The 21,846-nt window shown below is 48.1% G+C and overlaps 1 protein-coding gene and 1 long non-coding RNA gene across 2 annotated transcripts; both read right to left on the bottom strand.

The window, feature by feature from the left end:
- Nucleotides 1-6,836: 6,836 nt before the first annotated feature.
- GCH1 (GTP cyclohydrolase 1) lies at nt 6,837-21,538 on the bottom strand. Its single transcript, XM_008637356.2, has 6 exons — nt 21,451-21,538; nt 17,680-17,789; nt 15,452-15,507; nt 11,846-11,877; nt 10,841-10,925; nt 6,837-9,034 (listed from the first exon to the last, which is right to left on the bottom strand). Exons 1-6 carry the CDS (start codon nt 21,536-21,538, stop codon nt 8,908-8,910), a joined length of 498 nt encoding a protein of 165 aa, XP_008635578.2. The 3' UTR covers nt 6,837-8,907.
- LOC108447812 lies at nt 9,518-10,834 on the bottom strand. The gene is made up of 2 exons (XR_001863507.1): nt 10,687-10,834; nt 9,518-9,817 (listed from the first exon to the last, which is right to left on the bottom strand). It is a non-coding gene; the product is annotated as an uncharacterized LOC108447812 (long non-coding RNA).
- Nucleotides 21,539-21,846: the final 308 nt, after the last annotated feature.

Below are 21,846 nucleotides of genomic sequence, written 5' to 3'. Positions count from 1 at the left end.
CGAGCCCCGAGCTCGGCTGGGCGGGAGCTGGGCTCTGCCTCTGCTCAGCTCCGCAAAACCCTCGGAGGGGTTCGGGGGGTCGAGCCCGGGCAGCGTCCAGCAGGAGAATCCCAAACTGTGATCGAGCGGTGCCGAGTTGGGTCAGCACTTAGGGAAGCGATTTCTGTTGTCACCTTTCTCCATGTCGGGGGCGCGGCCGTGCCCCAGGTTTGGCTTTCGGAATGTGCCTGATGGAAAATGGGTCCCGCAGACGTCTATAATTTGCACACAGCGACGATAACACTAAAGTTGATTTTATACGAGTCATCAGAGTTTGCAAAGTGAGTTTTATTTTTTGTATTCCTTTATCTTTACTTAAAGGTGAATGTGTATTCCTCTGGGAGGAATAGGAAGAAAAAAAAAAAAAGATACATAAAAAAACAGGAATGTTAATAATGTTAAACAGAATACTTCCTCCCTTATTAATATATATAACCCTGATGTATTTATGCCTATTGTAAGCTGACTTTAAAGAGCTTTGACCTCTCTTCTGTTGCATGCCGTTCCCGGGCAGCCTCTCCTTGTCCATGCATGCCTTTTGTCCTGGTTTTTTCTGTACAAAGTTAGTGCACAAAAGAACTATTTTTGCCTAGTTAATGTTGCCGAGCAATGCCTATTTTTTAAATTTTAATTTCTTTTTTTGGTCATATATGGCAATAGCATGTTTGTTACATGTAAAAGCTTCCCGATATAAAGAAATACTAATGTTTGGAGATGCCGGTCTTTGCAAGTGTACAGTTTTCCAATGTTGTTCCCAGTGAAACACCCTCGTGATTTCCACTTGCTCCGATGTATTTATTACTCATTTCCTCCCGTGTAACTAGGAACCATGGCTATATTTCATATCCGCGCTATATTGAAAGTGAAGGGAGATGATTAATACAAGGTTTTGTAACACTGGGGTGTGGCGCCTCCTTATTTATCCCCTTTTTGGCAGGCGGCTTCGGACTCCTTAACGCAAAAAAAAAATTGGAATTCAATAGATGTTCATCCCGTGGGTGAGAGGGGAGGAGCAGCACAGTTCCACAGGGGGTTGGGGATCTTTATTTAAAGACCGTGGCAGAGCTTCCAAAATCCCTGGCATTCCCCACACAGCTGCTTCACTGTCCCTTTGGGATGCCCACGCCCCAGGAGCTGTTTAGATACAGGATATTCCTTGGAAATCGGCAGGAATTGTGGCTGGAGCAGCTCGGAGGCTGCAGAGGCAAACGGAGGAGCTGGCTTGGCACAGAGCCTCAGCGTGTGTGTGGAGACTTTTGGGGTGGAATTTTAAGGTTGGGTTCTTTCTGGGCTTAAAACCTGCACATTTGAGACCCTCCTCGGGTTGGAGGAAGCAGGGAAGGATACTCAAGAGTTGGCATTGCCACTTCCCGTGGATACTCTGCTGCAGGAAGTGCCAAGGGCAGCACCTTCTGCCCCTGGTTTTTCCATATTTTCTCAGACTGAGCCTCCACATCTCCAGGCTGATCAAGCCCAGCTCTGCAGGCTCTTCTCAGCCAGTCCAAGCTCTGCCTCATCCTGCATTCAGGTCCAGGGATGCTCTCCAGAGACCTGCGTGTCCTGGACCCTGCTCTCTGTCCCTCCACAGGCATTGGGGTGGCTCAAGTCCCCCATGAGGAGCAGAACTTGCAAACACGGGGTTCTTCAGGTTGTTTGAACACCATCTACTGCTTCTCCTGGGATGAGGTTCCTGGTGAGCTCCCCAAATGCCCATAGGGCCAAGACCCCAAAATAGTGTCCTCAAGCTCTATTTAGGATGCTCCTGAGTATCCCGGGCAGGGCTACCTCAGGAGGGAAATACTTGCCATGATGTTCAGTCCCACCTGAATTTCCCTGTCCATGAGAGCATCCACATCCATGGCCCACTGGCCACGGCTCCCTGCACTCATCAGGAGTTGGCCTCCTGGCACAGCTCAGACAAACCTGAATCCCAAAAAAACCCATTTCCTTCCATAAACAGTTTGCCTTTCCAGGTCCCTGTGCTGCTGTCTGGGTCTCACAGCGCGGGGTTGTTGCACTAACAGAGAGTGGAAAGAAAAAGGCAAAAAAAACTGGGATGGAAAACTGGAGGAGGGGCTGAAAAGGCTCCAAGGAAAGTCCGTGGCAGCCACGTGTTAGGGAGAGTCTGTGGGTCCTACTGGCTGGCAAAAGGAAAGAGGCTTTAAAAAGGAAAAGCAGGAGGAAAAGAAATAATTTCCATGCTGCTGGGAGCCATTGGATGAATCCATTCCGGACACTAAAGGCTTTACCAAGCAGTGCACCCGGGTTACACCACGCCTGAGCCCTGTCCAGCCCAGGGAAATCAGGTCCCCTTCTCCTGCCCAGCAGAGGCTGCAGCCCATGTCCTGCCAGGAGCAAAGCCAGGAGCTGGTGGCCACTGTTTCAGCAGCTGCTGGGCTGTCGTGATCCCAGCAGGAGCTGGATAACCCTAGATTTGTTAACATGATCTTTTCCTTGTCTACCTATTCCAAAAGGTGATGGAAAAGCAGCCCCAGCCCTGGAGCCAGGCAAGTGCCCCCTCCAAGGGGATGATCCAGTCCCTTCTACCTGACCCTGGCTCCCGGTGTGGGTACAAATTCCTTGTATTTAACAGCGAGGGGAATGTCCCAGGGAAAAACCTATCAGCAGCAGCAGGCAGGGATTTCCCACTGCGGGGAAGTCTTTATGCAAGATGGAGAGGGATTTTCCAGCAGAGCTCCTCGGGATCAAGGAATAATTAATTCCCCACGTCTGCTGGCTGCGGCTGCGCGGGAGAGGCCGGGTGATGCCGCTGGCCTGGCTGCCAGCCAGGAACACGCTCCCAGGATGTACAAACAACCAGCTGCTCCTGGCAGCCCTGCACTGGCAGCCCAGGCCAGCAGCGTGACCACTTCACTCAGCGTGGCCACTGTCACCACCAGGGAGCTGCTTTTAGCTGGGATCAGCAAAGGGCTCGGGAATGTGCACCTGGAATGGGCACCTTGGGGCCGCAGCATCGCTTGTGTGGGGCGCTGGAAGTGGCAGGGCTGGGTGGTCCTTCTGGACAAAGGGTCCTGGCATGGGATCAGCCTGTGTACCTGACATCCCTGGAGCTCCCCATGGCTTCATCCAAAGCCCAGCACAGGCAGAGCTGGTGCCTGCAGGAGCAGAACAGCAGGGGAACCGTTTCAAACTGAAAGAGGAGAGATTTAAGTGGAAGGAAGAAATTCTTTACTCAGAAGGTGGTGAGGCCCTGGCACAGGCTGCCCAGAGAAGCTGTGGCTGCCCCATCTCTGGAAGTGTCCAAGGCCAGGTTGGATGGGGCTTGGGGCAACCTGGTCTAGTGGAGGGGGTTGGAACAAGATCTTTAAGGTCCCTTGCAACCAAAACCATTCTGTGTTTCTATGATTTTCCCTCTTTTCTCTATGAAAATACCCCCCTAACAACCTGGTCAGAGGAGATGTGGTCCAGCTCAGCTAAAATCCCCACTTTCCTAAAGAAAAGTAGCAAATTTAAAAAATAATAATTTTTAAATACCTCATCCTGGCAGGTAGTCTCTGCTTTTGGACAAACCAGCTCCATCCCCATCCTTGTGAAGAAGCAGTACAGGTGGGTGCTTGCAGCATCACCCGGCAGTGGGATGCAGTGGAAGGTCTGGGTGCCCCTCTCCCCCCCCCACGCCCCCCGCCTGGCATCGGGGTGATCCCTGGGCCTCCCGAGAAAGCATTTCCAGCCCCCGCTCCTCCTGCGGCGAGCAGAGCTCGGGGCCGGGCTCAGCAGAGGGAGCCACAGACTGCGCGTCCCCGGGCCGGCGCTGCGGAGCCGGGACCAGCCGAGCCTCCGGCCCCTCTGGGCATCCCCAGCTGGAGCAGAGCCTTTGCAAACCTCCTGCCAGCTCTTCCTCCCTCCCTCCCTCCCTCCCACTGCTGCTTCCCTACAAAACCTTTTCCGTCCCTCTCTTTCTCTCCTCCAGCACCAAGACCCATTTCCCTCCCAGTTGCTCTCCCCCGGTGAAGAGCAATGGAAAAGAGGCTGGAGAAGATGAGCACAAACCTGGGGTGCAGCCCCCCGGAGCCCAGGGCTGGCACCCGGGGCTGTGCCAGTTCGGCTCCCCATAGCCAAGGGCTGGCACCCTACACAGATCACAGAATGTCCTGAGCTGCAAGGGACCCACAAGGATCACTGAGTCCCACTCCTGGCCCTGCACAGACACCCCAACAACCCCACCCTGTGCGTCCCTGAGAGCCTTGTCCAAATGCTTCTTCAGCCCTGGCAGGATTGGTGCTGTGACCACTTCCTTGGGGAGCCTGTTCCAGTGACTGCATCCTGAAATTTTGCCTTTTTCCTGCACACTGAAGCACTGCAGCATGTCCTGGCTGGAGCAGTGACTGTCACCTTCTCCAGGCATTCCCGCAGCTCTCCAGCAGGTCCATGCCTTGTTCCAGGACAAGGGAGAGAAAGAAATGCCAGCTGCAGGATGAGCTATGGCTTCCCTGGTGGAAGGCAGCCACAGCTGGGGCAGGAGGGAGCAGAAGCACGGACACCTTCCCACAGCCCCTGGTCAGGGGGTCCAGGAATGACTCCCTCCGTGGCATCCACACACGCCAGGCCAAAGCAGCACCACTGTGTTTTGCCTTGGCACTTTTAAAATCATTTTCAGGCCTGTGCAGTGGGGTTGATCCCTCTTACAGCAGGTTTGTCACCTTTGCTTCGCTGTTGCAATCCTGGCGTGGAGAAGCAGAGCAAACAGAGGGAACATGGTACAGTTCACCTGCCAAAACCAGCCCTGCAGTGCCCCGACACCAAAAACACAACATAAAGTTGTTAAAAACTACAAATAAATTCCTTGTGATTCTATTATTTGTGTATTTTAGCAAAATTTCTTTTCTTCTGTGATTTATTTTCTGTCCCTCCCAGGCCAAGACTTACTAACAACAGCTTTAATGTTTTATGTCCCCTCAACTCCTAAATCATGAGTGTAACTTTAAAAACAACTGGAAGGCAAAGCTTTTCCTAGAAGTTGTTTCCAGGAGCTGCACATAAGGGCTTGGCCAAGGCTCAAAGAGCACAGCTGATTAAGGCTCTTTCCCAACTCCAACAGTGCAGGAACCAGGGGCAGGTGAGGAGCTGTTAGAGCTCATTAAGCAACTCTCCAAGGTGTGAAAGGTTGTGAAGGCTGCAGGAAACCTCTGAGATGATCCCAGCCCTTGCACGCAGCCACTCAGTCAGAAGGCAGATTATTGTCTAGAAAGAGCCTAATTTGGGGTCCACAGCTAGAGGAAGTTGCCTGAACCAAAGCATCCTGGTGGGCTTGGCAGTGCTGGGATAACTGTTGGACTCAGTGGTCAGGGAGGGCTTTTCCAACCTTAATGATTCCATGATAAACCTGAACACAGGGAGGGAGGACCAAAGAGCCCAGGACCCGGCTGGATATGGCACAGGGGTTTATGGACTGGTCACTCCACAGCAAAGGGGCAGGAGGTGATGGGAGACACCCAAAGTAACCACAGGGATAGAAAAAGCCTCAAAGAAGCTGCTCATATGGGGGACCCTTGAGAAAATAAAATTGATAAGCAACACATACCACTGGAGAGCACCAGGAAAGGAATGGAGCACATGATAAATCAGGTGGAATCCTGGGAAATGGGGCAGGTCAGGGGTGGGAGGATGTCCCCTTATTGAACAGGGATTGGTCCTTCTGTTTTAGTTTTTTGTTTCAGGTTTTTGGGGGTTTTTTTTAAGCTATAAACAGTTTGAAGCGGAATATTTTTTCACCCCAATGAAAACAGATTTTCCCATGATCACAAAACCAGTGAGGCTCCTTCCAAATCCCACACCTAAAAAAAAAAGGCAGGGAATAGATAATTTCTTGCAGAAGTGCCTGTTTTCCCAAACAGACCATTTCCCACCACAAGCACCAGCTTGAATACACAGCTGTGAGAAAGACAGAACTCAGCCTCACCACAAGGACAGGTCTTGCCAATGCTCCTGGGGCTTCCCAGGAGGGTTATTTCCAAATAGTTTGGACCATTTGGATAAAAAAGACACCAAGGGCTGGAGGGGCCTTCATTCATCATCCCTTCTCCCTTCCTGACACAGCCACAGGCAGCCCCTGCAGTCCCCCTGCCCTCTGACTTGGGCTGTGCTGCTCCTCAGGAGACTGAGATCCATGCATTTTATATTTTTTCCCCCCTGAATCTCAGCAATATCTGCTTCCTGAGAGGCTGGAGGACAGCAGGGATGTCTTTAAGCCAGCCTGCCCACCCTGCACCCAAAGGGGTGACCCAACCCTGACTTCTTCACCTTCGAAGTCTCTTGTCACAGCTGCTCCTGGGATTTATTTGTTCAAGTTAATTGGAGCATCGGCCAGGAACCAGGTGTCCCCTCAGGCCAATTCAAGGTCTCCAGGACAGCTCAAGAAGGGCACAAGAGGACTGTGGAACCCTCCAAGCTCAATGCCAGGAGAAGCCACTGCCACCCACCATACCGGCTCCAATGTGTTTGCTCTTAATGCCTCTGGCTCCAAGGAGCAGCAAGAAGAAGGTGACACGAAATCCTGGAGGTTTTTTCCTTCCCAGTCACCATCTGGGGACTCCCCCGTGGACAACAGCAACACCCAGCCCAGAGGAGCAACCCAACCCCTCATCCACAAGGACAGAAACCATCTCCACCTGAGGAGAGGGAGCTCGTGCCCTCTCCTTGTGCAGTGCCATCACCTGGGAGTGCCCCAAGGATGCTCCCACTCCCAAGGATAACACTGTGCTTTAATGTTTCAGAGACAATGGACTGGTGTGCAATACAACAGGGGCTGTACATCCTATACATATTTACACACGGGGTGTAGTTAAAGCTCGTGTATTTGAACAAGACTGACGTTCCAAAAAACACGCCGAGACTTACAACAACAAAAATGGGAACAAAATCCAAGGCCACAAGTAGAGAGAGGTATGTTTTAAGGACTACAGGTCACAGGGAAATAAAAAACAGTGGTGATGCAAGGTGAACTTTATCCTGAATAGATAAGTGGTTAAAACACAACTTTTTTGGTACCTCAGGAGCAAGAGAGCGTTTTACAGAGACTTAATTTCCAAACTAAAGCAAGGAAAGAGAAATAAGTGTACTGGCATGAGCCCCTTTGGTCCTCAAAATCTCCTTCCAGTTGAGCTAAAAAGAGAGGTTTACTGCCAATTTCAGGCAAGAAAGGTTTAAGGCTTTTCAGCTGGGCATTTGTAACACACTGAAGTGAAAAGTGGCGATTTCAGGAAAACAAATGCCGTGGAGTAGGTCTGGTTTAGCAATGTGCAGCACAGCTTGTTTACACCAGTGACAAGCACTGTTACAGCACCTAACCCTACAGAATCCAGGACAGAGGATGGTATAAAAGATTTTTCCAATAATGCTGTGAAGGTCATCAAAGTAAAATTAGTGTAATTAAACCCATGAGCTTGTTCTCCTTGAAAAAGTTCCTTAGGCCCAATCTGAACAGACATGATTTTCATTTTGTTTCCAACATGGGCTGGAGCAAGAGGGAGGAATGTTGGTGAGATGGAGCTGGCCAGACCAGGAACTGCCCTTGAGATTCGTGTACAGGACATCTTGGATTGATATCCAGCAAAGCAGAGAGAGCCCTGGGAACCTGTGGGCATCCAACCCCCTGGTTGACATTTGTTTTGCAAGCTCGGTGTGAGGAGGGTGGTTTTCATTTGTGCCTCATCTTTTCCCAATTAAGAGTTACAAAACACCCATTAAAATGGTAACAAAGCAGAAGTTCAGCCAAGTCCAGCTGGACTGAAACTTCTTGTACCAATTCTGCCACTTACAGAGGTTGCCACATACGCAGAGAAAAATGTGGTTTGATTCATTCTGGTGGCCCTGGAAATGCTTTTGTCAGCTGCTCTTACGAAACGAGCTGTTGTCATTCCAGGTTACTCTGCCCTGAAATGACCCAACCTGTCAGCAGGGAGGGGAGGTACCATGTGCTGTGCTCAGCATTTCATGCTCACCTTTGGTCCAACATTGGAAATGGAAACCTTAGAATGCTTGGAAGGCTTCACTTTCACATTATCAGACTAATTTCAGCTTTTCAGTCTAACCCACGGAAATCCAAGAAGGAAAGCTCAAGATATAAGTATCATTCAAAACCTCTTTGGATACCTCAGTACTCTGCAGACTCTGCAGGGTTTTTTCCTCTCCTCTGTTAAAGTTTCCTTAAAAACAGTAAGAAACTGATAGTTCAAGTGGTCAGACATTCTGAGGCACAGAGAAAAAGGGGCATAAACCCCTTTGTACTGAGACAGGGCTGTGCCCCAAATAATTCAGAAGTTAATTCCCTGCCTGTTAAGAGGATAGGAAAAATGGAGTTTACACATTTCTCAAACAAAAAAATACACAAAAAAGGAAGTTAATGCTAGCAAGAATATGAAACACACCAGAGGTAACAACTCAGAGGTATAACACACATATCCAGGTACTGAAATAGCCAGTGCAGGACTTGCAATAAAACATAGTCAAATAATTCGGGACAATCCCAGTCCTACAAAGATCCACATCCTTTCAGGTGTTTCCTGTGCTGCTCCACATTTATTCTAATAAACACAACTATTTCATAAATATCCATTTCGCTCCCAAGCCCCTCTTCTCTCCTGACAATTGGATATTCTGCACTATGGATGGAAAAGCATTTCCAAACCCCTATTTTTAGCTTGGAACTCCATGACATCAGCATCAGTGGAAATCCAGGAGGAGCCTCCCTCATCCCTACCTTTTCCATTTGCCACCAGAAGCCTTTCACTGCACACAGACTATGACAACACTTCACAACGATTTAGTTCAGAATTGGGATGTGGGAACAAGGACAGACAGTGACACGGGACAGAACAATCCAGAGTGCATCCAGAGGGTAACACACTTTCAGCTCCTGATGAGCGTCAGGAATTCTTCACGGGTCTTTGGATCTTCCCGGAATACCCCCAACATTGTGCTGGTTACTGTTTTACTGTTCATTTTCTGTACCCCACGCATTACCATACACATATGCCTAGGAGAAACGAGAGGGGAGTCAGTGCATCAGGAACACTCCTGAGAAAGGAGCAATCCCTTGGGGAGAGATGTTTCTTGCACGGTCACATTCAATTCTGGGAGGGTAACAAAACCTCCACATCCAGAAAGGGCATCTGCAGCACCTCAGCTGTGGAAGAGAGTCACATTCTCAGCCATTGAGTGCTGCCTTCTCTGCTCTGATCCCAGGAAAATCCCACCTTCCCAAGGTGCATCCTGATCACAGAGACATGCCTGTTGCTAGTCCCAAGCTCTGCACTTCTCAAGGAGGCAGAAGGAGCACAGGGGGAGGGCATGGATCCAGTGCAGCTGGGACAGCTCCTCACTGCCACTTCTCCACAGAGGATCAGGCAGCACCATTTTAAATCTCTTCAGCACATCAGGATTATTAATTTTTTATTACTACTAGAAATATTTTTATTAATAGGTTTGTTGTTGTTATTATTATTATTGTTGCTATTACTACTCTCTCTGCCTGATAACCAAGCACAGCACACAGCTACCACAGCCAAAGGGGCAACATGCACCAGCTCTGCAGCACAGAGCCGGGATCCCACGGAGCCAGGATCCCACTCATGGAACACCTGGGATCACACAGAGCTGGGATCCCACTCATGGAACACCTGGGATCACACAGAGCCGGGATCCCACCCATGGAACACCTGGGATCCCACCCATGGAACACCTGGGATCACACAGAGCCGGGATCCCACCCATGGAACACCTGGGATCACACAGAGTTGGGATCCCACCCATGGAACACCTGGGATCACTTACGTCGCTTCCACGACGACGCCAACCCCGGCGGGCTGTAAGGCTTCTGTGATGGCGACTGCAATTTGTTTGGTAAGGCGTTCCTGGACTGAGGGAACAACAGGGAATTCAGACTCCCAGAATCCCAGAATGATTTGGGTTGGAAGGGACATTAAAGCTCATCTTGTTCCGACCCCCCCACCGTGGGCAGGGACACCTTCCACTAGACCAGGTTGTGCCCAGCCCCCTCCATCCTATCTTCCATTTGTATCCCGGAACAGACCTTTTACTTTCCTGTTTATATTTGCAGCCATTTTGCATTCCATCTCTCCAAACACAGTTTGTTCTAGCAGCTCCTCCATTTCCTATTTTGCAGTTAGATTTTCTTGCCTCTCTGTCCTGTTTCAGTTTTTAATGTGTTTGTTCCCAGCATTACTGCTGCACCATTTATTCCACGCGCCCAATTTCTCTTCTTAAGGAAAGGAAATAGAGATAAAAAGTGAGCTTTGTCCTGCAAAGCTTTACTTCCTGCTCTAGCACCCTCTATTCACCAGCCTGGTGGTCACTGAGACTTCTCTTGCCAAGAACAGGCCAAATTTAACCACAGGACAAAGGCAGCAGGCTCAGCCCAACCCAAGGCTTTGGACCCTGCAGCTTCCTCCCCTTCTCAGGGAAAGGAGGCAGCTGTTGCTTCATTGCCTCAGACAAGAATTCCTGAAGGCATCTCTCTGAATCTCTGTAGGAGAGTTCATCCCCAGCAGCATCCAATTAGTTTAGTTATTCCTGGCAGCTCTACCTGGTAGCACATTTATCCTCAGAATCAGTTCCAGCCTCCATCTACATTCCTAGGTAGATGTCACCCTTCACTGCATGGAACACCTGGGATCACACAGAGCCGGGATCCCACCCATGGAACACCTGGGATCCCACCCATGGAACACCTGGGATCACACAGAGCCGGGATCCCACCCATGGAACACCTGGGATCACACAGAGTTGGGATCCCACCCATGGAACACCTGGGATCACTTACGTCGCTTCCACGACGACGCCAACCCCGGCGGGCTGTAAGGCTTCTGTGATGGCGACTGCAATTTGTTTGGTAAGGCGTTCCTGGACTGAGGGAACAACAGGGAATTCAGACTCCCAGAATCCCAGAATGATTTGGGTTGGAAGGGACATTAAAGCTCATCTTGTTCCGACCCCCCCACCGTGGGCAGGGACACCTTCCACTAGACCAGGTTGTGCCCAGCCCCCTCCATCCTATCTTCCATTTGTATCCCGGAACAGACCTTTTACTTTCCTGTTTATATTTGCAGCCATTTTGCATTCCATCTCTCCAAACACAGTTTGTTCTAGCAGCTCCTCCATTTCCTATTTTGCAGTTAGATTTTCTTGCCTCTCTGTCCTGTTTCAGTTTTTAATGTGTTTGTTCCCAGCATTACTGCTGCACCATTTATTCCACGCGCCCAATTTCTCTTCTTAAGGAAAGGAAATAGAGATAAAAAGTGAGCTTTGTCCTGCAAAGCTTTACTTCCTGCTCTAGCACCCTCTATTCACCAGCCTGGTGGTCACTGAGACTTCTCTTGCCAAGAACAGGCCAAATTTAACCACAGGACAAAGGCAGCAGGCTCAGCCCAACCCAAGGCTTTGGACCCTGCAGCTTCCTCCCCTTCTCAGGGAAAGGAGGCAGCTGTTGCTTCATTGCCTCAGACAAGAATTCCTGAAGGCATCTCTCTGAATCTCTGTAGGAGAGTTCATCCCCAGCAGCATCCAATTAGTTTAGTTATTCCTGGCAGCTCTACCTGGTAGCACATTTATCCTCAGAATCAGTTCCAGCCTCCATCTACATTCCTAGGTAGATGTCACCCTTCACTGGGAATGCAAGGGCCAAGTGAAATAGACCTCTTCAAAAAGTGTTTTTCTCACCTGTTTTTCTCAACTCAAACTCCACATCTCTAGTCCACCCCCAATTTCCAGCCCCCTGCACTGACCAGGAGAGGAGTGCACAAAACAAACCCCAAAACTTCATGTTTACCTTGTAATCTTCTACTGTATATTTCCACAATCCTAAAGGAGAAAGGAAAAAGACAGTATTAGAGTTATTTCCAGCTGGCCACTGACTGATCTTCACAATTAATTTGATGCTACCAGAAGAACCCACTGTTTTGCCCCATGTCCTTCCTGGAAATCCATGGCCACGCCCCAGGCTGGCATTCCTCCCTTGGAACATCACTGTGTTGAGTGACAGGTTCCCCCCACCTGTAGCCCCAAGGACTATTTTAGGGCAAACCAATCACTTCTCCTCTGGGGTTTGGAATTCCTTGTGTGCCCACCCACCTGCATCACACAGTTTTGGGAGAATTCACGTCCCTGAACCCTAATTCCTGAACATCTCCCTGTGCTTCAGACTAGACCAAATGTTGCCTTAATGACAATTCAGATAATGGATTCCCAGGAGGCTGCTGAAATTGAGCAAGAAATGTTTTGGATTCTTGCATTTAGCCACAAATTTAGCTAAGAACAATGAGACAGGATTGGTTTTATTTAAAACAGAATCTCTCCACCCATATCTGTCTTGGGGTCGCCTTATGATGTGTATCCCATATCACTGCCCTATGCCCAGAAATTTTTTTTTGTGCCTTTTTATGCCTTTAAACTGAGCCTGAGAGGGGGAAGGAAAAACTGAGCAAAACTTTTTCAAAGCAGTTTGCAGCTTGTTCAAGGTCACACAGAGATAGAGACTTTTTTCCAGCTGCAGCAGGGGAGGGAGGAGGCACCCAGCTTGCTGCTTTCCAGTCAGCTTTTGGCCAGTTGTTCAGCTTCTTCTTCTCCAGAGAGAGACTGAGAGTCGAACTTTTTTCCTTCCCTGGAATTTCGGATTTTCTCCCTTTTCTACTGGACTGCTTCAATATCAGAGCACATTGGGAGGACTTTCCACCGGGCACAGAGGGCCTGGCCCTGGCCCAAGCCCCAGCTCTGAGGAGACCAAAGGGAGGACTCTGACACTTTCCCAGGTTTTTCCTCCACAGTGAGAGATTTTATTATTTAGCATTATTGTCCTTTTCCCATGTGCTTGTTAGATAAATAGTTTTTATCTCTTTCACTTTCCTTCAAGGAAAATTTAATTTTTCCTGAGGCTGGTGGGGGAACAGTGGTTTGTAACCTGCCTTCTCTCAGAGGATGTATTTCTGAATTTGGCCAAACTGGCACAATATCTCACCCCATCCTTCACACTTCAGTGCAGGGATCACCTTAATGGTCCCCTCCAACACGACTTCAAATTTAAGCCATTGGTGGGCAGTGCAAGTGACACTTACTGACAGTTCTAGAATCCACACATTTAAGAAAATCCATATAACTGCTCTGTAACTCCAGGGGTTGTTCATGCTGACCTCAAATGCTTAATTACACTTCAAGTGGCCACAAAAAGGAGCTGCTATTGCAAGCTTTGATACCTGTCTGGTGACATCAGACAAAAGCCAGACACTGGCTGGCAGCCTGAGGCATCACTTACAAGAATCATCCCTGACAATGAGACTCTCCTGCTGTTTTGGAGAGAGAATTAAATGCACAAACTCCCCTCCAGCAATGAAATGGTTGTGTTATAGCATAAAACAAAGCAGCCCAATATTTAGATTAACTGTATGGACAGGAAACATGCTGATGCTCAGATACTGCATAGAAGAAGTCCTAACAAGGTGTTTATGTAAAAACAGTTATTTGAAAGAGCATTTTCAAGCCTGAGCTTAAAATCCAGAGAAAGATGTTTGTTTACTGAATGCAGGTCATCCACAACTACAGAAACTCACCACATTGGACTAATCCTATTATGAAGGATTAGGCCTAGAGCACCAACAGCCTCACAAACCTTTGCTGGAACACTGGCTGCATTATATAGGGCACGACAGGGAGGCACGATTCAGCCCACCAGCCTCTTCATGGCAAGCACTCAAAAGTGAGAACATTTTGTTATACAAGAATCTAATCTTTTCATTATTGCAGTATACGGGAGTTTTAGCCTCACTTTAAAGAGAGGCAAGATTTAACCTTTGAGCACAGTGCAGGAAGCCTTGCACATACTGATGCAGGTTTCCATACTGAGGATAAATAGCAGGAAAATTGTACATTTCCGGCACCACGTTGCTACTTGCATAAAAAAAAAAAAACATATATCACTGAAAACCATTTTGAGCTCCTTTTTACAACTGCAGTCAAGAGATAAATAGAGACCAGAGCAAGCACAAGCCAGTGGACGCATATTTCAGATGGGATCCTTAGTCCTGCATGGGAGCCCTGCAGAAATGAAACCACGTGCTGCTAAGGACAGTCTCTTCAGGAAGGATGGATCCTCTTCACAACTCCAACAAACAACAACAAAACAACACCCCCAGCCCTGCACCACTTAAAGACCCACCCAACACTCAACACAAGCCATGGGATGCCAACACACATCCCCAAGCATGAGCAACTACCGAAGGCGAAGCCTCTTGCTCAGTAACTGCAGTTCTGACAGCTCAGAACCCCAGCCTACAATTCCAGCAGCTCTGTACAGCCGCAAAAAAACACGCAGAAAAAATTTTACACGTTGAACAGCCTCTTTTCAGCCTTTTAATCAGAGCAAAGTCCACTCCTATGAGCCCTGCTGGGGACAGGGAGATGCCTCCCTGCAGTACGAGGTCACACAGCAAAGATCCAACCTCCAAGTATCCTTCCACTTCCAAACCCAACTCCCTGTTGTGCAAGCAGAGCACAGAACAGATCTGGCTCCCTTTGGAACATTTTGCTGTCATATCCTACACGTTTCTTACCTGCTAAGGAAACCCAGCAGGCAGGCAGATTTGCAGGGCTAATTCTCTTTAGTGTTAGTGGAACTGCAGCAGGATTAACAGACCTTTCAGGGAAAGCATAAGCAAAACCTATGTGGGTCTTTCTAAACTGCAGCCAAATCTTTAGATTTGTTTCTCAAAAAGGAACCCTTCCACTCTGATCCCAAATAATCTGCTTATTGACGGGATCTACCATCCTCTTCCTCACCAGCACTAGAAAGTGTCACTTACTAAGGAGTCAGTGCAGCAACTGACCCAAGGGCACTTGCTGAGGAAAAAAGCTATTTTACATAACAAATGGATTTCTCAAGTGTTTCACAATTACTTTATTTCTTAGGCTGAACTTTATCTATAAAATCTACCCTACAGCATTCTCAGCATGTCTTCAGTGAAAGAAAGAAATGCCAAATTTATCTGAAGAGTCAGCTAAGATATGAAAGCTTTAGATTCAATTTATATCCATAAATTGTGTTCATTTACTGTTTGGAAGTTTCAGATTTTTGTTCTTATGAGTCAGTCTAGACCCAAGTAGTAAACAGCTGGAAATTCTCACTGGTTTCTGTGGCCTGCCTTAGAACATGAACCTACAAAACCCTTAGGGTTCTACTGCAGCCACTGGTGTGAATTAATAAATAGCTCCAAGACTTATCTGTCCTCTCCACAAAAAAAACCAATGCTGAGGTTTGGTCTAAATCCAAATCCAGGACACAAAGTGGGCTGAGCTTTAGAGGGAGAGGAGCTTAAAAAGATTAGCACAGTTAGCACAGCCTGGAATCCTTTCTACAAATTAGCATCACTTTCATTAGAACACTTACCTAGCAAGCTTGCTGAGGCCAAGCACTTGTTTGTTGGGGAGATAACCAATGTGTACCTAGACAGGGGAAAACAACCATTAGCAGCAGCAAAACCACATTTCCAAGGGTGTATGAAACTCATGCACCAGCAATGAGATGTACATTTGCCCCAGAACCGACTCTGGGACAGCCCAGAAGTCTCAGCACATGGGAGGAACATGGCACCATGCAAGCCTGGGGAATTGTGGAGCTGAGACTGTGAATGCCTCATGAGGTCCTGGTGAAGAGTAGGTGAGTATTTCTGAGGGGAAGAAAAGTCACAGCTCTTCAGGAGTCAAGGCTTATGTTCCAAGTCTCAGGAATGCTACAGAACACTGCTGCATTTGGGTACAAAGGCAGTCTATTACTCAGCACAGCACTATTTGTCTAAATAAACATGCTTTTCTCTCAAGACCTCAAATGGATTTAGGGAGCAGAAGGAAAAGGGACTGTGCTTTACTTCTAGTGAAAGTTCTGATGGCAAGAAGTACTTTGCCACCAAAAATCAGGCTGCACTTCCTGATTTGATTTTTTTTCTTGTTCTAGTACCATAGATGACTGATGATTAACTCAGCTTCCATCCTGCTCAAATATGGATTTGCTGAACATGTACTTGAACTAAATTGGAAGAAGTTTAGCAGAGAAGTGCTCAGATATGAAGGGAAGGACATTTAGCTCCTTGTTTTTAGAAAGCCATGCAGGCTACTGAATTCCAGTGGGTTTACATTAATAACAGATTATAAACCAGTACTTGTGCCACTGTACCAGAGACTTGAAAAATTAGCCAAGATACAGCAGGGGAGTGTCAGTGGGGGATTCTGGCTTTGCCTGGAGGCCCCATCTCAGAATCCTGTGCTGCTCTACCTGCAGTAGAGGTACCGCAGTGCACCTGATTACCTGGCTAACTTGCTCATTCCTACCCCTTCTGTCGGGTAATCAACCCACTGACACCTGAAAAGACATGAAACATTTCAGACAAAGGGAGAGACACGACTTAGAAATAAGCTTTGAATCCTGTTCCCCATATTTTTTTTCAGATTTCTTGATTTCCTTTAAGATAGAACTGCAAATGCAAGACCTACAGGTCAGTGTTTACAGCCTGTTTGGTGCACCCAGCAGGGCAATGGTTACTCTGAATATTTAGAGACATACCAACTCATTTAGCAGGACTGAGTCAGTGTTTGTGAGGAGATTTCTCCATACCACACAAAAAGAGCTGGATGTAGAAAAAAATGCACGCATTGCCACAGGAGTAACGGGGAGAATAAACACAGTGCACACAACCAAGAATAACAGGCACAACAGAAAGTTTGCACAGAAAACGAGGTTATCCTGTTTTCCAGTATAAAACACTAACAGCAAGAAAAGAAAACTGACAAAACTGAACTGATTCAACTAAATAAACAGCTGGTTTCTGTTCGTGTGTTTTATTTTTGGGAGACAATTTGCTTGGAACATATGTGGCACTGACTGGATTTTGTAGACAACAGAAACACGTGCTGCTCTTGGACCTGTGAGCACTCTGTGGTAACAGATGGATCAGGCTAAGCTCCATCCTTCTGTGCTGATAAGGAAGTGAAGAGGCTGAAACGTGCAGCTCCCACCCAGAACTCTTCATCACCTCTACAGTGGTTAACTGGAGAATTTTATTTTCTTAAAGTTGTTGGCATTACAATTCCAACACTCTCTGGAACACCAGCCCTTTTCACAGGACTCCCCTATTAAGCATAGCCAGTTTTGGCCACTCTCTCCTCGACTCGGCAGGGATAATTAAGGCAGGGCTGCTAATGAGTTTGTTCCACTCACAGGGGGTTTCAGAGATGAACGTGCACTGGATAGCTCTGAGCCAGGAGTTAAATCCATGACAGAGCCAGTGTGCAAAGTGAGCTGGTTTAATATCGAGATGTCTGCCCTCAAGGCTCACTGCTGCTTCGTGAAGAAGAGCTTTGATATGAAATGTCAGAAACCATTAGATTGCTTAGACTAGGAAAGGTTGAGCATTATATTTCAGGAGCTCAAATTCAAATAAAACCTCACATTAAGGAGGCCTTCCTTATTTGTACTCTGAAGATTAAACTTCGAGAACCATAGCTGTAAGCAGCAAGTACTTACAGCCTTAAAAGCTTTATAGCTACAGCTACAAAGTCTTCTACATGTACTTAAGGTCTTTTATTGTGCATTCCCGCATTTGTTCTGTGAGGGAGAGTTACCTTTCCAACAAATGGAACGAGGTGATGCTCACACAATGAGAACATGTCTATGTCCTTCACAATTACCATCTCATCATGGTCTTCATCAAAGATGGCGTCGTTCAGGACATCTGAAATTAAACAATTGCAGTGAAAATGAACACAAAAAGCACGGCAGGCTCTCACAGCCTGAGAAAGCTTGTAGCAAGGGCACATCTCTCTCAGGGCTACGGATTTTAGGGTTAAGGTCTGGGAGGGAAGTAAGGAGTAACATCACAAGCACGTTTTGGTTTGCATACGATTTGCCACAGTGTCAGACTCCCTACGTGCTGTGCCAGAAGTCAGCCTGGAGTGTTTTATTTAATTAATAGCTTGAGCACAGGTTAGAACAGGTCTGGTCTTTGCAGAATTACTGACATCTTAAGAGCAATTAAGCCTACAGCTGACAGAGAGAGCACGTCTCAAAAGTGGGCTTCCACTGGTGCTTCCACAAGCAAAGCCGAGCCCGAGGTCAGAGCAAAGCTAAGCCATCACAGTGGGTCCTCCAAAACTTCAACACCAGCATCACTATCTCCAAGAAGGCTTTGCATGCAAATAAAATATTCTTATTTCACCCTGTAGCATGCCAGGCAGCAGCTGTTCAGGTACACACAGAAGTCAGAGACACATCTGGGGAGAGATTTGCTGTCCTGATCTGAAACAGGCAGGCATATCCACACTCCAGCCTAATTCTGCACCTCAGAGTTAGCAGAAAATTGAGGTAGAGAAACCCCACAGAGACAGAACAGAGAAGAAGCAGCTCAGTAAGAAAAGGAACATACAATATGACACTTGGGTAATCTCAGAGCTCAGCAGAACGGATCCTCAGTTGATTTTCCACTTTTAGCAGTCCCTTGACAAGTTCCCAGACAATCCTGGCACAGGTTACAGCCCATCAGTCTCCACAAAGGTTGCAGGCACCAGGACCATGCTGAAAGAGCTTAAAAGTAGAATGGTCCCAAGCTGAGAAACCAGGTCTTTTACAGAACAAGAGAGAAAGTTGTATATGAGGGAGAAACTTGCAGGAGAGAACCAGCTGTACAGATGGGCTGATAACGAGGACAAGGAGCTCTGCAAACAAGTTCTGCTGGAAGCCACGCTGACTCCTTGGAGTAACTTCCAGGAAAGCAGAGCCCCACACACCACAGCCAGACCAGGGCACTCAGGAACTGCCCTCCATGTGCCACGGGGCACCTGCAGGGGGGGTGACACAAGTCCAACAGCTGTGTCTGCTCTGCTTGCCTTGGTGCTTTCCCCTGACACGTACGTCCAGCTAATGGCCACCATCTGCTGTCGATAAGGGATCATCATCACAGAGCATTTTAATTTCCTGCTTGCTATCAGCACTACACAGGTAACCCTGGAAACTGTGCACAAGACGTTCTGCCTGCGACGTGCGTTCTCTCCTGAGAAGGGCTGGCAACCTGCAAGGCAGCCAGGATGAATCCCAGAAGGCTTTGGATTGGGTCAGAGAGCAGGAGTAGGGGGCATGAAAAAGGCCAGGGAACAACTCTGTAAAGGCACAAGATTGTGTTCTTCAAATTTCAGGGTCTGGTTTACACCAAGCACTGCTGGAGAGGGTTTTGGTTACATGGGCAGCATCATGCAGTTGTGTAATTATGAATTCAGCCAGGAAAAGGGAGAATCCGAAACAGAGGATCTGACCAGGATCACAGGAGAGGGAAGGGGAGGCAGAGCAGCTGTCTGGGTTCTGAGCTCCCTCCTGCAGCACTCTGCAGCCGGGCCATGTCCACAGCAGAAAGGCAAATGGTGGTTGCACAAAACCTGCTGCTGTGGCCAGAGTTATTAAAACAAAAGCCAAACAGATCCACAAAGCATCTCCAGAATGACTGCTGCTGTTATTAGACCCCCAGCTCAGCTCACACCAGCCTTGCCAGGAGCATATCAGAGCCCGATGTCAGATATGGATTTACGTCAGTGCACTTGTAAAGCAGATTGTTCAGAACAGCCAGAAATGGCCAAATTCTCATTAAGAGTTGTGGCAATGTGTGACACAGAGCAGGGCCAGAGCTACAGCAGAAGGTACTTCACTCATGAAGCCTCATATCCATGTGCATATAGATGCATACACACACTAATTAACCTATAAAATATATATTAGTAGATCCTTACAAACTTTCTCTCGCAGCTCTGTTGTATCATGGAGACAGCTCAGCCAAAGAGAAGTTTAAGTGACCTCAGCAGTACCACACAGGCAACTCCAGGAGCAAAAGGCATCCTGCATCCTTCTCTTGGCCAAAGCAGTCAAACAGGAACACAAAGGTCACCCACCCTTCTTGCACATCCCCTCTTACGCCACAGCCCAGTCTCAGCAGTGTGGGCAATGCCACCTCACGGCCAAAGGAGTTTTAGAGGGAAGAAAACAGATCTGCACATAAAGAATGCAGCCACAGAGCTGTGGGGTGCTTCACACTTCTTATTTATAGTGGTCTTGCCATTTTCGCACCTTGCATTTATTTAATATTAACAGCAAGTTGCAGCTGGGCCACAGACAACACCTGCAGTTGTGCCTGCAGCAAGATGTGCTGGTTTTGTCAGCACCAGTCACTCCTTGAGAAGAAAGGTCCACAAAGGAAGAAACCAGCTCAGTGTTAGGCCCCTCCAAAAATTCCCCCAGAAGTGCCAGGTCATGCAAGGACACACAGGGAAAAAGTGTGAGGCTGGAGGCCACCACCTCAGTAAATGGCCATGGAGCTGAGTGGCCATTCACTCCTACTCTGCTCCAGTCCCTCCTGCTCACACTTCACAAGCCTCTCTCCCTTAGAATCAGCATAGCTTGAAGCCTGCCCATCCCTATTCCTCCCCCTTTGGAACCCCAGCCCCGTGCTGACAAAAGCAGAGTGAGCAGAGCATCTTTGCACAGCTGCTCCTGCCTGTGTCCCACTGCAGCAGTTGTTTGCAGTAATTACACAGGAGACTCTTCTCTGGCAGAGGCTCAAGCACCTTGTGCAGGGGGGCAACACCATTTTATCTAAACTTGTCAGGGGTGGGTTTTTGACATTTTTTTCCCCAGTTTTTCCACTTGCAATAGCAGCAACAGCTGACAAGCTCACCCTGTATCCTGCAGCATGTGTTATGGAGAATTTAACAGAGCTGAAAGGATAGAAGGGGAAACAGCCTCAGACTAACCAGGCCAGAAGCAAAGCTGGGGACAAATTTTTGCCCCTTTTCCCATTCTTTCACTCTTCCTACTAGGCCACACTGCCTTCTTCACCAGTTTGATTTCATGTTTTGTACAGTCAGGGTGCTCTCTAGATTATTGCAGCTGATTTCTCCTTCAGCTCAAAGTTCAGTTCCTGGTGTAAAAACTTCAGTGGGCTCTTGAAACTGAACAGTCACCTGTGCTGCAAGTTAACTCCTGAAACAGAGCAGAATTAATTTGCCCTTTATCTTCAAAAAGAGTTGATAAAATGAAAAATCAGAACTGGATGAAGACAGAATGAGAAAGACCTTTCAGGATTTTGCGTCAGAGCTAAGCAAAGATACCTGTTGCTATAGAAACTATTTGCATGGCTTTAATGTGACACAGGAAAGCAAAAGCACCTCTGGCAACCAGAGAAGGCAGAGCCCACCCAGAATGGGCTCAGGAGGTGAAGGGGATGGAGGATGGCAGCACTGCAGCAGCTTCACAGCACTTCAGAGTGGCCCTTTTTACTCTGCCTGGGAGTGAAGCGATGCAGGTAGTTCTCACCAGGAGTTAAAGCACTTCCCTGTGGTATTAAGTTGCCTCACAGCTGCAGTTTAAGTGCAGGTTGCTCAGTGCCAGCAGGATCAAGGCAGCTTCAGGAACTCTCTGACACTGCTGCTTGAGCTCATCCATCCTGGCAGAGACAAAAGGCACAAGGTTCTGCTGGACACCCATTTCACAGCTCCGGGCTGTCCCCACTGTCCTCTGCTCTCCACAGTGACCCTCACGTGCCACAAGTTGCCACAGCTCTGCTCTCCACAGTGACCCTCACGTGCCACAGGGTGCCACAGGCAGGGCAGGAATGGGCTCAGGCCAAGGCAGGATGACATCCTGTGGGACGAGTCCCACCACACCAACAGCCACCAGCTGGCTGAGCACTGGCTGAGCTCAGGTACCTCCAGGAACACAGAGTTACACCCAAAGCAATGGCAGGGACCTCA

Source organism: Corvus brachyrhynchos, unplaced genomic scaffold, assembly GCF_000691975.1.
Source record: "Corvus brachyrhynchos isolate BGI_N302 unplaced genomic scaffold, ASM69197v1 scaffold245, whole genome shotgun sequence".
In the NCBI taxonomy this organism is placed as follows: Eukaryota; Metazoa; Chordata; class Aves; order Passeriformes; family Corvidae; genus Corvus; species Corvus brachyrhynchos.
The sequence above is the reverse complement of the archived record's forward strand: the minus strand, read 5'-3'. Positions and strand labels throughout refer to the sequence as shown.

Coding starts and splice junctions, on each gene's coding strand:
- GCH1 (XM_008637356.2), bottom strand. CDS start 21,538: ATGGATGAGCTCAAGCAGCAGTGTCAGAGAGTTCCTGAAGCTGCCTTG. Junction 15,508..17,679: donor TCGTTCCATTTGTTGGAAAG/GTAACTCTCCCT, acceptor TCCCCTGTCTAG/GTACACATTGGTTATCTCCC. Junction 9,035..10,840: donor GGCGTCGTCGTGGAAGCGAC/GTAAGTGATCCC, acceptor CGTTTCTCCTAG/GCATATGTGTATGGTAATGC.